This window comes from Ahaetulla prasina, chromosome 10 (assembly GCF_028640845.1).
Source record: "Ahaetulla prasina isolate Xishuangbanna chromosome 10, ASM2864084v1, whole genome shotgun sequence".
Lineage (NCBI taxonomy): Eukaryota > Metazoa > Chordata > Lepidosauria > Squamata > Colubridae > Ahaetulla > Ahaetulla prasina.
In genome coordinates, this window is record NC_080548.1 from 31,338,832 (window position 1) to 31,355,367 (window position 16,536).

General features: G+C 46.2%; 1 protein-coding gene and 1 non-coding gene across 2 annotated transcripts in view; one reads left to right on the plus strand and one right to left on the minus strand.

The window, feature by feature from the left end:
- Positions 1–319: 319 nt before the first annotated feature.
- Positions 320–16,536, plus strand: part of LOC131204710 (uncharacterized) — a 23,307-nt gene continuing 7,090 nt past the window's right edge. Inside the window, exons 1-7 of the mRNA XM_058196234.1 lie at positions 320–458; positions 5,077–5,330; positions 8,067–8,230; positions 12,900–13,040; positions 14,492–14,569; positions 15,566–15,662; positions 16,262–16,353. Of these exons, the coding sequence (XP_058052217.1) occupies positions 435–458; positions 5,077–5,330; positions 8,067–8,230; positions 12,900–13,040; positions 14,492–14,569; positions 15,566–15,662; positions 16,262–16,353 (850 nt within the window). The 5' untranslated portion in view covers positions 320–434. The remainder of the gene's footprint in view (positions 459–5,076; positions 5,331–8,066; positions 8,231–12,899; positions 13,041–14,491; positions 14,570–15,565; positions 15,663–16,261; positions 16,354–16,536) is intronic.
- Positions 1,654–1,758, minus strand: LOC131204896 (U6 spliceosomal RNA). Its single transcript, XR_009156667.1, has one exon. It is a non-coding gene; the product is annotated as a U6 spliceosomal RNA (small nuclear RNA).

Below are 16,536 nucleotides of genomic sequence, written 5' to 3' on the forward strand. Positions count from 1 at the left end.
CTATGAGTCCTTGCAGGAGAATTTACACCTCCTTCTTTATTCAGTGCTGAATAATAAGATTGAACCAGTAACCAAAGAGGTGATGATTCACTTAAAAACCGAGTCCTGGTTTTCGGTTGCTTCATGCAATGGGCTCCCAGAGCAAAATCTGAGTTTCCAGGTCACACCGGGGGGGGGGGGGGTGCACCCCAGGGTGGGTGGCACGTAACATATCTGATTGCCTGGGCCTGAGCTCCCCCACCCATCCCTTCCCTTCCCTTAGTAATTCCACGGTGAAAACGCACCAGCCCTTCCCTCGTCCTGCCACTCCAACCAGGTAGAGACTTGTCTACTAACTCCATATCTGTGTCCCCCATCCCAGGTTTCTGGTGGACGCCTGTGAGCATCTCCGACCCCATCTTCACGTCGAAGGGCTTTTCCGGAAATGCGGTTCAATGACCCGGATCAAAGCTTTAAAGGTAAAAAAACGATCATGGAGCAGCAGTAAGCGAGCTCAAGTTCCCTCCGATGCTTCGACTTCTTCAAATGGTTTTCGTTCCTTCCTTTACCGAGTGCAAAATTTTGACCCCCTGACCTGTTGCCCAGCTTGTCTTTCAGGTGGAAGGCTCTTTATTGCATCTATTATTTCTATGAAGAAAATGTGAGCCTTCCTTCCTTCCTTCCTTCCTTCCTTCCTTCCTTCCTTCCTTCCTTCCTTCCTTCCTCACTCCTGCTTTCTTTCTTTTTCTTTCTTTCTTTCTTTCTTTCTTTCTTTCTCTTCCTTCCTTCTTTCCTCCCTCCCTCCCTCCCTCCCCCTTCCTTCCTTCCTTCCTCACTCCTGCCCACTTTCTCTCGCCGCCGCCGCTCTCTTTCTTTCTTTCTTTCTTCTTTTCTTTCTTTCTTTCCTCCTCTCTCCTCCTTCTTTCTTCCTTCCTCCTACCTTCCTTCCTTCCTTCCTTTGTTCCTCCTCCTCCCTCCCTCCCTTTCTTCCTTCCTTCCTCACTCCTGCCCTCTTCCTTCCTTCCTTCCTTCCTTCCTTCCTCACTCCTGCCCACTCTCTCTCTCTCTCTCTTTCTTTTTCCTCCCTCTCTCCCTCCCTCTTCCTTCCTTCCTTCTTTCCTTCCTTCCTCCCTCCCTCTTTCTTCCTTCCTTCCTCACTCCTGCCCCCTTCCTTCCTTCCTTCCTTCCTTCCTTCCTTCCTTTCTTTCTTTCATTGGATTTCTATCGCTGCCCATCCAACGTCGCTGGGTGACTCACAAGAAACACATTCAGGTACTCCTCGATGTGCAAGAGTTCATTTTGGTGAATGACCGAAGTTACAACGGTCCTGAAGAAAGTTTTTCACACTTACGACCGTTGTAGCCTCCCCGTGGTCACGTGATCCAAATTCAGATGCTTGACAACCGGCTCATATTTACGACGGTATCCCAGGGTCCTGTGATCACTTTTTGCGACCTTCTGACAAGCAAAGTGGGGAAGATGAATTAACTTAATAGAGAATTAGCCTGAGCCCCTTGACCCTAAGTCTTGGCCTCTCTTCTTTCTCAAATCTACAAGTTTCCTTAATCCCAGGGTCTTTCGATCAACTCAGTTTAATGGCTTCACACGGAACATTGGATCTATAAGCTAAGCCAAAAATCTGCTTTGTTCAAAAAGCAGTTGAAACTGCTGGGGAAGTTCTTTGTGCAAGTCTCTTTGCGTGTCCTCCTTGCACAGGGGCCATGCTCATCTCCTCTGTTAGCGTTCCAACTTTAGTATATGTGCTGCCGAAATGAGCACTTTGTGCAACCCTCTTAAGTACGTGCCAAGCATCTGAATTTTGAACACGTGGCCTTGAGGATGCTGGAGCGGTCGGTCGTTAGTGTGAAACGAAACTTTTTTTTTAAAACGCACTTGTCATTTTGAACGGTCCCTAAACGGATTATTGCATGTTGAGGATTACCTTTCCTCGTAAGCTTGGGCGTTGAAACAGGTGGCACGCGTAGCCATATTGGTGGCACGCGAGCTCAGCTCCGCCAGCTGATTTTTCGGGACTTCTGGCCCCACCGGCAATAGGGAAAGAAGCTATTTCCTACCTCCGAAGGGCCTGTTTTTTGCTCTCCCCAGGCTCCGGAGCCTTTCTAGGAGCCAGGGGGGTGCAAAATAGAATAGAATAGAATAGAATAGAATAGAATAGAATAGAATAGAATAGAATAGAATAGAATAGAATTTTATTGGCCAAGTGTGATTGGACACACAAGGAATTTGTCTTGGTGCAGATGCTCTCAGTGTACATAAAAGAAAAGATACGTTCATCAAGGTACAACATGTACAACACAATTGATGGTCAATATATCAATATAAATCATAAGGATTGCCAGCAACAAGTTATAGTCATACAGTCATAAGTGGAAAGAGATTGGTGATGGGAACTATGAGAAGATTAATAGTAGTGCAGATTCAGTAAATAGTTTGACAGTGTTGGTGGAATTATTTGTTTAGCAGAGTGATGGCCCTCGGGAAAAAACTGTTCTTGTGTCTAGTTGTTCTGGTGTGCAGTGCTCTATAGCGTCGTTTTGAGGGTAGGAGTTGAAACAGTTTATGTCCAGGATGCGAGGGATCTGCAAATATTTTCACTGCCCTCTTCTTGATTCGTGCAGTATACAGGTCCTCCATGGAAGGCAGGTTGGTAGCAATTATTTTTTCTGCAGTTCTAATTATCCTCTGAAGTCTGTGTCTGTCTTGTTGGGTTGCAGAACCGAACCAGACAGTTATAGAGGTGCAAATGACAGACTCAATAATTCCTCTGTAGAACTGAATCAGCAGCTCCTTGGGCAGTTTGAGCTTCCTAAATTGGTGCAGAAAGAACATTCTTCCCCCCCCCCCCCCCGAGGCCCTCTGGAAGCCGGAAACGGCTCGTTTGCCAACTTCCAAAAAAGTCCCGTTTTTTGCTCTCCAAGTTGGCAAACAGGCCGTGTGGGAAAGGCCGTTTTGGGCCCCGTTTTGGGCCCCCCAGGCTCCTAGAAAGACTCTAGCAGGGGAAGCGGGGTGTGTTTTGCGCACGCAGGGGCGAGGCACATAGAATTATGGGTATAGGCACACACGTGTGCAATTCCCCCCCCCCCCGCTTTTGGCACCCGATGGCAAAAAGTTTCGCCATCCCTGTTCTAGGATACTAGAAAGGCAGAGGGTGGAAATGGAAGAATGAAATTGTTTCCCGCTGGTGGTTGGTTGCTTCGGTTCTTGAAAATCTCCTGCCCCCCAGTGTGAGAAACGAGAAATGTAAAAAAGCCTGAAGGATATAGAATGCTTTTGATAAAAAGATACGGGGTTTAAAATCGGGGACTTTATTTATTTATTTATTTATTTATTTATTTATTTAAATTTTTATACCGCCCTTCTCCCGAAGGACTCAGGGCGGTGTACAGCCAAAGTTAAAACAATTAAATATACAAAATTAAAATATCAATTAAAATACATATTCAATAATGGCCAAATTAAAACCGTCAATTGACCCAACCTAAAATACCCCATATAAAATTACTAAAAATTAAAAAAAATTGAAAATTTAAAAATCAAGCCAGTCCCGCTTGGATAAATAAATAAGTTTTTAATTCCCGGCGAAAGGTCCGAAGGTCAGATAGTTGGCGCAAACCGGGGGGGAAGTTCATTCCAGAGAGTAGGTGCTCCAACAGAGAAGGCCCTTCCCCTGGGGGCCGCCAGCCAACATTGCTTGGCGGACGGCACCCCGAGAAGACCCTCTCTGTGAGAGCGTACGGGTCGGTGGGAGGCATAAGGTAACAGCAGGCGGTCCCGTAAGTACCCGGGCCCTAAGCCATGGCTTTGGACTGTTTGCCGTCGCACGTGGAATTCCACCCCTCAGCCCACCCGACAAATTGAAGCAACCTAAAGGGTTCCGTAAGGACCACCTGGGAGCTTGCCGCTCTCTTGTCTAAAACCAACAAAAATTGTTTAGGAAAAAGGATTCCTGCGAAATGGTCCAGGTCGTGGTTGTCCTAAAGGTGCTTTTTCCAAGAGGCAACTGGGCTGCCTTGGTTTTTTTTCCCTCGAAGACGTTTCGCTTCTCATCCAAGAACCGAAACGTAGAACCGAAGAAGCATTCTTGGATGAGAAGCAAAACGTCTTCGAGGAAAAAAAAAAACAAGGGAAGTCCAGGAGTGTTTTGAGGAATTTTCTGGCAGTGAGAACAATCAGCCGATGGAACAGAAGTTGTGGGAGCTTCATCCAATTTTATGGGGATTTTATGATTTTAAATGTTTTAATCTGGCCTTATGTTTAATAAGTTTTTTAATCTATTGTTTTATTTGTATATATTATTGCTGTTTTATCTTGGCTGTGAACCGCCCTGAATCCTTCGGGAGAAGGGCGGTATAAAAATCCAATAAATAATAAAATAATAATAATAATCCCTGGAAGCTTTCAAGAAGAGACTGAACTGCCATCTATCAAAACTGGTGTAGGGTCTACTTGGGCAGGGGGCGGGGGTGGGAGTTGGACCGGTGGTGAAATGTAAAATTTGATACTACCGGTTCTGTGGGCGTGGCTTGATGGGGGTGGGGGTAATATGATGGGTGGGCGTGGCCAACTTTTTTTTTTCTTTTAAAAGCATTTTTTCGGCCGAAGAGTTTGTAGAAAAAAATGCTTTTAAGGGGTTCTGACGATCCCAGCTGAGGTGCCTAATCGTCAGAACCTTTTAAAACCATTTTTTTTACAACCTCTTCTGCCGAAGAGGTTCTGGAAAAAATGCTTTTAAAAAGTTCTGACGATCCCAGCTGAGCCACGTGATCATCAGAGGCTTTTTTTTTTATTTTTAAAAGCATTTTTTCAGCCGAAGAAAAAATGCTTTTAAAAGTAAGAAAAAACAACAACCTCTGATGATCGCATGGCTCAGCTGGGCATGCGGGGTGGGCAGGGATTTTTGCTGCCGGTTCTCCGAACCACCCGCTGCCATCGCTACCAGATCGGGGGAATCCGGTCCGAATTGGGAGCATTTCATCCCCCGGGTTGGACTAGATGACCTACAAGGTCCCTTCCAGCTCTGTTACTCTGTAAGATTTCTGCAACCTGGATGGGATCGCTGGTGCTTCTGCCTTCCAGGCCCGGCTGGAAGCGGGCGAGCGGTGCCTGCACATGGCGCTCCCGTGCGATGTGGCCACTCTGGTGAAGCAGTTTTTGAGGAGCCTGCCTGAACCCCTGATCCCCGCCGAGCTGCAAGACTCCCTCTGCCAGGTGCAGCAACAAAGCCGAGAAGATCGGGACTCGCTGACTCTGCTCCTCACCTGTCTGCTTCCCCCGAGAAACGCCACCGTCCTCCGCTATTTTCTGAGCTTCCTGCAGGAGGTTGTGGCCAGGTGAGCCCTCCAAAAGGGGATATAGTTGTTTATCGATTGACTGATCTTATTTTCATCCTGCCTTTATTATTTTTAATAAACGACTCAAGGTGTGGCAAACACATCTAATCATTCTTCCTCCTCCTACTTTACAACAACAACCCTTTGAGGTGGACTGGGCTGAGAGAAAGTCACCCAGCTGGCTCTCCAGCCTAAGGTGAGACTAGAACTCACTGCCTCCTGCTGATTGGCCCAAAGTCACCCAGTTGGCTTTCATGCCTAAGAGGAGACTAGAATTCACTGTCTCCTGGTGATTGGCCCTGAGTCACCCAGCTGACTTTTATGTCTAAGGAGAGACTAGAACTCACCGTCTCCTGGCAACTGGCCCAATGTCACCCAGCCAGCTTTTCTGCCTAAGGCAGGACTAGAACTCCCAGTCTCCTGGCCCAAAGTCACCCAGTTGGCTTTCCTGCCTAAGGTGAGGCTAGAATTCACTGCCCCCTGGTGATTGGCCCAAAGTCACCCAGTTGGCTTTCATGCCTAAGAGGAAACTATTATTCACTGTTACCTGGTGATTGGGTCCAGAGTCACCCAGTGACTTTTGCGTCTAAGGTGTGACTAGAACTCCTTGTCTCCTGGTTTCTAGCCTGGTTCTGTCTGCCCCCCACTTTTGCCTAATTCTGTGGAGGCCCATAACCACCGCAGCCCCCCCGCCCGACCTCTCTGCACCCACCACTGGGAATTCTAATTCCCTTCTCGCCCCCCACCTCACTCTGTAGCTTTTGAGGACCCCGCAGGTTCTTCCTTTTCTCATCTCGATGCCTGTTTTTGCCTACTTGGATAGCTAGAAAACCTAAATTCCTGACTCTTACGTTGTCTTGCTCCTTCGTGAGTCAGGGATCTTTCTATTCCACATGCCTCATACTTGCTCTCTGTCTGTGTGTTTGTGTGTATGTGTGTTTCACGGAGTTGGGGCTGCTCTAGAAGGATTGTGTGCCTGGCATCTTTCCGTTAAAAGCCGGAACTGGGACCCCCCACGTGTGACTCCCCCCAAAAAGCTCAGCTCCTGTCCTGCACGGAGCTGTCTGTACGGCGCACGAACCCCAAAAGTGAGGATGGCAGGAGCCGTGACGCAGCAGCAGCGCTCAAAAGCTCTGGCTGGGGGTTGCGATGGGCTGCCACAGGCCCGCCAACTCCCTTCTCTCCTATGACGGATGTCTCTTTGCCGGAATGAATGAACCTTCCCGTGCTGCTCCAAGGACACGAGGTCCTTCATTCTCCTCCCCCCCCCCGCTTCCCTCTTCTGCCGCGTGATGCCAGGGCCCTTTTCTCTCGCGACCACGCACAGGGAGAAGTTTGTGAATGAGTCACTGCAACCTGAACGCTGTAATGACGTTGGGTGTTGCTCGTGAAGCTCACATTCATTCTGTTTAAAAAAAAAATAAAAAAGGCTCGTCAAAGGAGTTGAGGGGGGGGGGGAAGAGAAGAAGGAGGAGTAGAACATCGCAGGGCACGTAAAGCATGCGCCCACCGCCAACAGCCCTGAGGACTAGCAACTTGTTTTCCCCCTAAACCAGGGGTGTCAAACTCGAGGCCCGTGGGCTGCGTCTCGGCCTGCAGGGTGCTTAGATCTGGGCCATGGGGGGCCCCCAACCTGGAAAAAGCGAAGGACTGGCCTCCCGGGCTCCGTTTCCGGCCATGAGGGTCTCCTGCAGCCCTCTGCCAGCAAAAACGGAATCCGGGAGGCCATTGTGGCCGGAAACAGACCCTCGATGAGTGATGTTGAGCTGGCCGCGCCCACACTAGCCACGTGCCCTCCCCCGCGGTCAAACACAATCCTGATGTGGCCCTCAATGAAATCGACTTTGACACCCCTGCCCTAAACAAACCAAACAATGGGTTTTCAGCAGTGAGGAAATCCAATTTTTTTTACTACCGGTTCTGTGGGTGTGGCTTGGTGGGTGTGGCAGGGGAAGGAGACTGCAAACTCTCCATTCCCACCCCACTCCAGGGGAAGGATATTGCAAAATCTCCATTCCCATCCTACTCCTGGGGGAAGGATACTGCAAAATCCCCATTCCCACCCCACTTCTGGGGGAAGGATACTGCAAAATCCCCATTCCCACCCCACTTCTGGGGGAAGGATATTGCAAAATCTCCATTCCCATCCTACTCCTGGGGGAAGGATACTGCAAAATCCCCATTCCCACCCCACTGCTGGGGGGGAAGGATACTGCAAAATCCCCATTCCCACCCCACTTCTGGGGGAAGGATATTGCAAAATCCCCATTCCCACCCCATTCCTGGGGGAAGGATACTGCAAAATCCCCATTCCCACCCCACTTCTGGGGGAAGGATACTGCAAAATCCCCATTCCCACCCCACTCCTGGGGGAAGGATATTACAAAATCCCCATTCCCACCCCACTCCTGGGGTAGGGTACTGCAAAATCCCCATTCCCACCCAACTCCTGGGGGAAGGATACTGCAAAATCCCCATTCCCACCCAACTCCTGGGGGAAGGATACTGCAAAATCCCCACTCCCATCCCACTCCTGGGGCCAGCCAGAGGTGGCATTTGCTGATTCTCTGAACTACTCAAAATTTCTGCTACCGGTTCTCCCGAACCTGTCAGAACCTGCTGGTTTTCAGCCCGAACGCCTGGCCCTTCTCATCTCTCCTTGCGTTATTGTTTGTTTATTCTCTCTTGTTCATTCCAAACCGCTGGCTTTGGTCCTTTCTGTTGGCTTCTTTTCAGGTGCAGCCAGAACAAGATGGACCTGGGCAACCTAGCCATCATCTTTGTGCCCAACCTCTTCTCCGGGGAGATGTCCAGCCAGATGGGCATCAGCAAGGCGGAGGAGCGGCTGCGGAGTCAAGTGGCGGCCACTCGGGTGTTGATCAGCCATGCCTCGGAGATTGGTGGGTCATGGGTACATGGGGGGGGGGGAGATTTCTACATGGGCACCACCTGGAAAATTGGGGGAGGATGGGATGCAGCTTGTGAGTGAAGGCTGACTTAGAAAGCAGGCGTCGGTGAGTTCTAGTCTTGCCTTAAGCATAAAAGCCGGCTGGGTGACTTTGGGCCAATCACCAGGCGACTGGGAGTTCTAGTCCTGCATTAGGTGTGAAAGCTGGTGGGGTGATTTTGGGTGACTCACCTGGAGACTGGGAGCTCTAGTCCTGCCTTAGGCATGAAAGCCAGCTGGGTGACTTTGAGCCAGTCCCTCCCTCTCAGTCCAACCCACCTTACAGGGTTGTCTTGCAGTAAAAAAAAAATAGGAGGAAAGAGGAGTATTAGGTATACTCGCTGCCTTGAGTTATTTATAGCTAATAAATATGGGATAAACAAACTAACAAACAAATGCATTTCGAATGCTTTGATGGTGATAAAGTGCTGCCCCCTGTTGTGTTCAGCTGGAATAGCAACCAACCCTCTCTCAGCATCCACATTCGGTCTCTTTGCCTGGCCAATAGCTGTTCAAGGGAGACACACACAAACACACCCCTGGAAGGCTACCCCAGCTTCTACAGCCCTGTTCCTTACCTGCCCTCCCTTTCATAGAGACCCACTGCTAAACAAGGAAGCCACAATCTGCCACAAGTTAACACATTTAAACTTAATGTCAACCGCTTTAATCTAGATTGCAGAAAATATGACTTCTGTAACAGAATCATCAGTGCTTGGAATACTTTACCTGACTCTGTGGTCGCTTCTCATAATCCTTAAAGCTTTAACCAAAAACTTTCTACTATTGACCTCACCCCATTCCTAAGATGACCATAAGGAGCGTGCATAAGCGCACAAACATGCCTACCGTTCCTGTCCTATTGTTTTTCTTTTCTTCTTTATATATATATATATATATATATATATATATATATATATATATATATATATAAATAAATAAATAAATAAATAAATAAATAAATAAATAAATAAATAAATAAAAGTTCGTGTTTTCTCCCGTGTAAAATTAGAAGTGTCTTGAAGTCTCATTCGTCATCTTCAGGCTTCAGCTTCGTGCTTCTGGGGGCAATGTGACGAATGAGACTTCGTCGAAACGTCGCCAAGACACTTCTAATTTTACACGGGAGAAAACCCGAACAACCAAAGACCTATATACAAACACCCGTGAAAACCTCAGAAAACAAATATATATATATATATGCTTATACCTTTATAAACTATATAAAGTATAGTATATAAGTATCTGTATGATACTTACATATATTGTTGTGACAAAATAAATAAATAAAATAAATAAAAGTTCGTGTTTGCTGGAGCCCCCGCCCCATGAAGACTTGTTCTTTGGGATCTGGCAGCCCTCCCCCACCCCCACCCCTTTTAACCTTCTCTCCCCAAAAGCTGGCATGGAGTGAGATGAAACAGGGCCACCCGTTAGGACCCCGAAAGTCTCCCTTCTCTGTCACAATGCCTGCCCTCTGGAATGAGGTTCCCCTCCCTCCCCAAAATTCAAATGGCTTCTCCTACCCTATTAATATTCGGAAGGGTTGCAAAGATCTGGCTTCCCCGGGTCACTTCTACCTCCCCTTTTTCTTTTCTCCAACACATCCCCCACCCCCCCACCCCCTTAATGTTCTTCACCAACCTTGTTCTTTTGTCTACTGCGGCTTTTTGTGTTCTTTGCACAAAGTTTCTTTCTTTGGAAATGTTTGAACAAATGCAAGCCATTCAGAGTAGCTAAGAGAGACGAGGCATGTCGTTGTAATATTTAGAATAGAATAGAATAGAATAGAATAGAATAGAATAGAATAGAATAGAATAGAATAGAATAGAATAGGAATAAAACAATAATAAAATAGAATTAGAATAGAATAGAATAAAAGAAGAATAGAATAGAATAGAATAGAATAGAATAGAATAGAATAGAATAGAATAGAATAGAATAGGAATAAAACAATAATAGAATAGAATAGAATAGAATAGAATAGAATAGAATAGGAATAAAACAATAATAAAATAGAATTAGAATAGAATAGAATAAAAGAAGAATAGAATAGAATAGAATAGAATAGAATAGAATATTTATTTATTTATTTATTTATTTATTTATTTATTTATTTATTTATTTAATCAAATTTTTATACCGCCCTATCTCCCGAAGGACTCAGGGCGGTTTACAGCCCAATAAAAATACAAATATAATACAAGATAAAACACTAAATTAAAAAACTTATATAGAATAGAATAGAATGAGAATGAGAATGAGAAGAGAAGAGAAGAGAAGAGAAGAGAAGAGTTGGAAGAGACCTTGGAGGTCTTCTAGTCCAACCCCCTGCCTAGGCAGGAAACCCTAAAGCACTTCAGACAAATGGTTATCCAATCTCTTCTTAAAAACTCCCAGTGTTGGAGCATTCACAGTTTCTGGAGGCAATTCATTCCACTGATTAATTGTTCTCACTGTCAGGAAATTTCTCTTTAATTCCGGGTTGCTTCTCTCCTTGATGAGTTTCCACCCGTTGCTTCTTGTCCTGCCTTCAGGGGCTTTGGAGAACAGCTTGACTCCCTCTTCTTTGGGGCAGCCCCTGAGATGTATTTGATATTGGGAAGTGTTACGTTGTGGGCTGCGTCGCAAACAAGATGCGCCTGGTCTTTCTACTTTTGCGTCTTTGCTGCTTTTCTTTTATCGCTCGCATTTTGTATTGTGTTGTACATTGTAATTTTGACTTCAACTTTTATTGTCACGTTGAATGCACATTAATCGGCATGCATTAAAACCAAATGACTGTTGCATACCGCAAGTTCAGTATTAACTACGTCGTGTTGCATTCCTTGGGTTGGGAGCCCCCCAGAGTTCGGTTTAAGATGGGCAGCCATATAAATCCATTTTAAATCATGGCTTGTTTCGGAGGGAGCAGTGATGTAACTAAACGTAACATAGTTGGAAGGGACCCTGGAGGTCATCTAGTCCAACCCCCTGCTCACCCGAGAGACCTGTACAAGGAATTCGAACCCACCGAACTGCCGACCTTTCTGATCGACAAGCTCTCCGGTTTCACAACGGGGTGTCTGTCCCAGGGGTGAAATCTACTTACCTTCCCTACCAGTTCGGAATTGCACGCGCTGCATTTGTGTGCCCTCTGCACATGCGCAAACCCTTCTGCGCATGCGCAGAGGGCAAGAAACGTTCTGGTTCAAACCAGAAAGTAATGACGACCAGGCGGGTGGGTGGAGTCTTGCACTACCGTCGCTACCAGTTCTTTGAACCAATTCCTACCGGTTCAGCTGAACCGGTCTGAACCGGTAGCATTTCACCCCTGGTCTGTCCGTTTCCAACCACGATTCTTGGTTATACCGAATGGCTCAATTCCCCCATAAGAGGTGCTGGGCAGTTTGGCAAGGAAGGGAAGGGAGCCATTTTTGGTGCATGAGTCAGAGGAGGAGAAGGAAGAGAGCAATCCTGGCTTGTTATCCCAGGAACAAAGTGTTCCACGCAGCCCAAATTTACGGGAAGAGAAAGGCGCCGGATGAGAAATTCCTTCCTTTTCTGAAGTGTGTGTGTGTGCGGGAAGTGGCGCATATATGCCTGCCTTACGTTTTGCCACAGCTTGTAGAGACTCGCACGCACACCCGTCCTTCCTTCCTTCCGTGACCTTCCGTGCAAAGCCAGCCAATGCGGTGACTGTTGTAAGTGCGAGGACCAGTCAAACGCTTGGATCTCACACGCCAGGCCAGTTATGTCCTGCAAGTTAGTGCTGCAGGGTATTTTTTTATGGATGGCAGGGAAGGTTACAAGTGGCGATCTCTTGAACCTAGGACACGGCTATAGTCATAAATTTGTGCCAGGTGCCTGGCGCCTGAATTTTGTTCATGTTACTGTGGGGAACGTGGTGACGGTTGTAAGTATGAGGTCCAGTTGTAAGCTTTGATCTAATAAGACAGTTATGTCCTGCAAGTTAGTGCAGGATATGTTTTTTTATGGTCATAAATCTGTGCCAGGCGCCCAAATTTTGATCATGTTCCTGTGACAGTTGTAAGCGCGAGGACTAGTCATAAGTTACCTTTTTCAGTGCTGTTGCAATTTCACATGGTCACTAAACTATCAGTTGTAAGTTGAGGACTTATAGTAATATATATCTATATTATTTTTGTTGATTGTTTCCCTCACTTTCCGTTTGCTCTCTCACAGGTAGTCCTCGAGTTACAACCACAAATGAGTCCAAAATTTGTGTTGCTTTAAGTGAAACACTGGTTAAGTGAGCTTTGCCCCATTTTTACGACCTTACTTGCCACGGTTTGCTAACCGAATCATTGCATTTGTTAAGTGAATCACACGGCCATTAAGTGAATCTGGACTCCCCCGTTGACTTGGCTGGTCAGAAGGTCGCAAAAGCGGATCACGTGATCACTCTTTTCAGTGTCCTGGTAACTTGGAACGGTCGCTAAACAAACTGTTGTAAGTCGGGGACTGCCTTTATCCCCTCCCCCTCCCTTCCATTTAGGAGAGCTCAGAGTTTCACGTTTGACTTTCAAGCTTTAATAAAGATATTATGAAATATAAGTATGTCTGTATCAAACCCAGTTCATATTGAGGGCGATTCTCCCCTCCTGTCTTCTTGGTTTTAGGCACGATTCCTGAGCCCCTCCAGGAAAAAATTCACGCCGTTGTTTCAGACATGGAAAGCAAACGGCGGTTTCAACCAGGCCAGGAAGAGGCTGAAGATGCCCACGCCGCGGGGAGAAGGAGACATCGGCGCAGCGTAAGCTGTGAGTGTGCCAGCGGTGTACTTGGGCCTGGGTCACAACACTCGGTCCAAAAGAGTTTGCCAACACTGCTCTAGAAAGAGTGCAGAGAAGAGCAGCCAGGAAGGTTTCAAGAAGAGACTGCCATCTGTCAGAAGTGGTGTAGGGTCTCCAGCTTGGGTGGGGGGGGTTGGACTAGAAGACCTCCGAGGTCCCTTTGAATCTTATTATTCTATGTTCTGCAGTCTTGTTCTCTCCCATTCTATATGTACCAAACTTCCCGAATGGCTATCGGAGATACAGATTTTGGCTTAGAGCAGCCTCAGACCTGACCCAAATGTGGTCCTTCCTAACTTCTCACGTTACAGATACAGATAAAGAGACTTGGAAGGGACCTTTTAGGTCATGTAGTCCAACCCCCCGCCCAAGCAGACCCTACACCATTTCTGAGAGATGGCAGTTCAGTCTCTTCTTGAAAGCTTCTAGGGATGAAGCTCCCACGACTTCCAAAGGCAACTTCTGTTCCATGGGTTGATTGTTCTCACTGTCAGGAAATTCCTCCTTATTTCCAGGTTGAATCTCTCCTTGTTCAGTTTCCATCCATTGTTCCTTGTCTGGCCTTCGGGTGCCTTGGAAAATAGCCTGACCCCCTCCTCTTTTTGACAGCCCCTCAAATATTGGAAGACTGTTATCATGTCTCCTCTGGTCCTTCTCTCCGCTAGACTAGTATTGGGTACAGTACTCTAGGCGTGGTCCAGGGGTGAAATCCAGCAGGTTCTGACAGGTTCTGCAGAACTGATAGCGGAAACTTTGAGCAGTTCGGAGAACCAGCAAATACCACCTCTGGCTGGCCCCAGAGTGGGATGGGAATGGAGATTTTGCAATATTCTTCCCCCAGGAGTGGGGTGGGAATGGAGATTTTGCAATATCCTTTCCCCAGGAGTGGAGTGGGAATGGAGATTTTGTAGTATCCTTCCCCTGCCACACCCACCAAGCCTCACCACGCCCACCAAGCCACGCCCACAGAACCGGTAGTTAAAAAAATTTGGATTTCACGGCTGGTGTGGTATTACTAAGGCCCTATAGAGTGGTATTAATACCTCCCTTGATCTTGATTGTATCCCTCTGTTAATGCAATTTTAGGATTGCATTGGCTTTTTTGGCTGCCGCTGCACACTGCTGGCTCATATTTAATTGGTTGTCCACTAAGACTTTAATTACGACTTTTCCTTTTGAAAATCCTTTAGGACAGGGGTCTCCAACCTTGGCAACTTTAAGCCTGGTGGACTTCAACTCCCAGAATGCCCCAGCCAGCGAAGCTGGCTGGGGAATTCTGGGAGTTGAAGTCCACCAGGCTTAAAGTTGCCAAGGTTGGAAACCCCTGCTTTAGGAGAAAGAATCTTTGAAAGAAGGAAAGTAGACGGGCTGAATATTTTAAGACACTCAATACTTTTTTTTATGTTTTGCCCTTACAGATATGGTCAACGAGGCCCTGAGCAAATTCAGGAGCTGTCGAACTTTTTGCGTCAGTCCTGACCTGGAAATGAAACAGGGTGAGGATGAATTGCCTTTGAATTTTGAATTGTTTTTCCCCCCAGGTAGCTCCAAGGTTTCAAGGTGTTTGATGGCATTGGAGGGTGGGCGAGAACATGGAAGCTGCTGTGCGGGGTGGGGTGGGGAGGAGGACGATCTCTCGGTGCTGATGTCAGCCCATCGGTGTTTATTTTTATTTATTTTATTTATTTGTCAAACACAACAGTATATATAAGTATAAGCATGAAATAACCATACGAATTGGATACAATCAAAGGGAACATTAGGACAGGAATGGTAGACACCTTGGTGCTCTTATGCATGCCCCTTACAGACCTCTTAGGAATGGGGTGAGGTCGATAGTAGATAGTTTTTGGTTAAAGCTTTGGGGATTTTGGGAAGAGACCACAGAGCCAGGTAGTGCATTCCAGGCATTAATAACTCTGTTAGAATAGAATAGAATAGAATAGAATAGAATAGAATAGAATAGAATAGAATAGAATAGAATAGAATAGAATTTTTTATTGGCCAAGTGTGATTGGACACACAAGGAATTTGTCTTGGTGCATACGCTCTCAGTGTACATAAAAGAAAAAATACATTCATCAAGAATCCTAAGATACAACACTTAATGATTGTCATAGGTTACAAATAAGCAATCAGGAAACAATCAGGAATAGAATAGAATAGAATAGAATAGAATAGAATAGAACAGAACAGAACAGAACAGAACAGAACAGAACAGAACAGAACAGAATAGAATAGAATAGAATAGAATAGAATAGAATTTTTTATTGGCCAAGTGTGATTGGACGCACAAGGAATTTGTCTTGGTGAATACACTCTCAGTGTACATAAAAGAAAAGATACCTTCATCAAGGTACAACATTTACAACACAAATGATGGTCATAGGGTACAATTTAACACTTAATGATACAACACTTAATGATAAGCAGAGGGTACTGAAGTGGCTGAGAGGTTCGGTTTGAGGCTGCTTTTGAACCTCTTCCCACAGAGTCTCAAGGTAGCCCAGACCTGAGAATATCCTTCGGCTCCAAGCGTAAAGCTTCTGAGGAGGTGGTGACAATTACCGAACTTTCTATCAAGAAAAGGTGAGATCTTAATACTGCAATCACCGATAGAAGAGCCAAGGTGGAATTGCTAAGAAACCCGCTTTGGATATACAGGAGTCCAGTCGCTTTGCAGAATCGGAATCGAGCTGGAAGGGACCTTGGAGGCCTTCTAGTCCAGCCCCCTGCTCAAGCAGGAGACCCTATATCTGTCCAGGCAGGGGCCTGTCCAGTCTCTTCTTAAAAACCTCCAGCGTTGGAGCATCCACGACTTCTGGTGGCAAGCCGTTCCACTGGTTCATTGTCCTCACTGTTAGGGAGTTTCTCCTGGATTCCAGGTTTCTTCTCTCCTTGATAGCAGAGTGAGATGGGTGGCATATAAATTTAATAGGTATCGAAGGGCAGCATCACCCATGTAAAAAAAATTTTTTTAAAAAAAAATAACCTCCATCAGGAAACTGGACAGTAGGATTTATTTATTGTTTATTTATTTATTTATTTTATTTGTCACAACAGTTTATATAAGGATGAAATAACTATACGATATATAAACTTAAATATAATCATAAGTATGTGATAACTATATGAAATTGGATACAATCTATATAACTATATGAAATTGTTCATCATTTTGCCCGCAGGAAATCGGATTTGGGATTAACCAGTTCAGACCCCTTTGAGGAAAATGGCGGGGATTCTTCTGATCAACCGGCTGACATCACTTGGGTGCTAGGTAATTTCCTTGATCCCACCCCTCCCCGCATGTCCTTGTCTCCAGGACGTAGCACATAGGCGCTGCTCGAGCAGAGTTCGCAGGATTGTCTGGGACGTTACGACCTGTTTTCCTTGTTCCCTTGTGGGAGGGGGCTTCGTGGTACCCAAACATCCAGATTCAGTCACAGTTTGCTTCCATGCA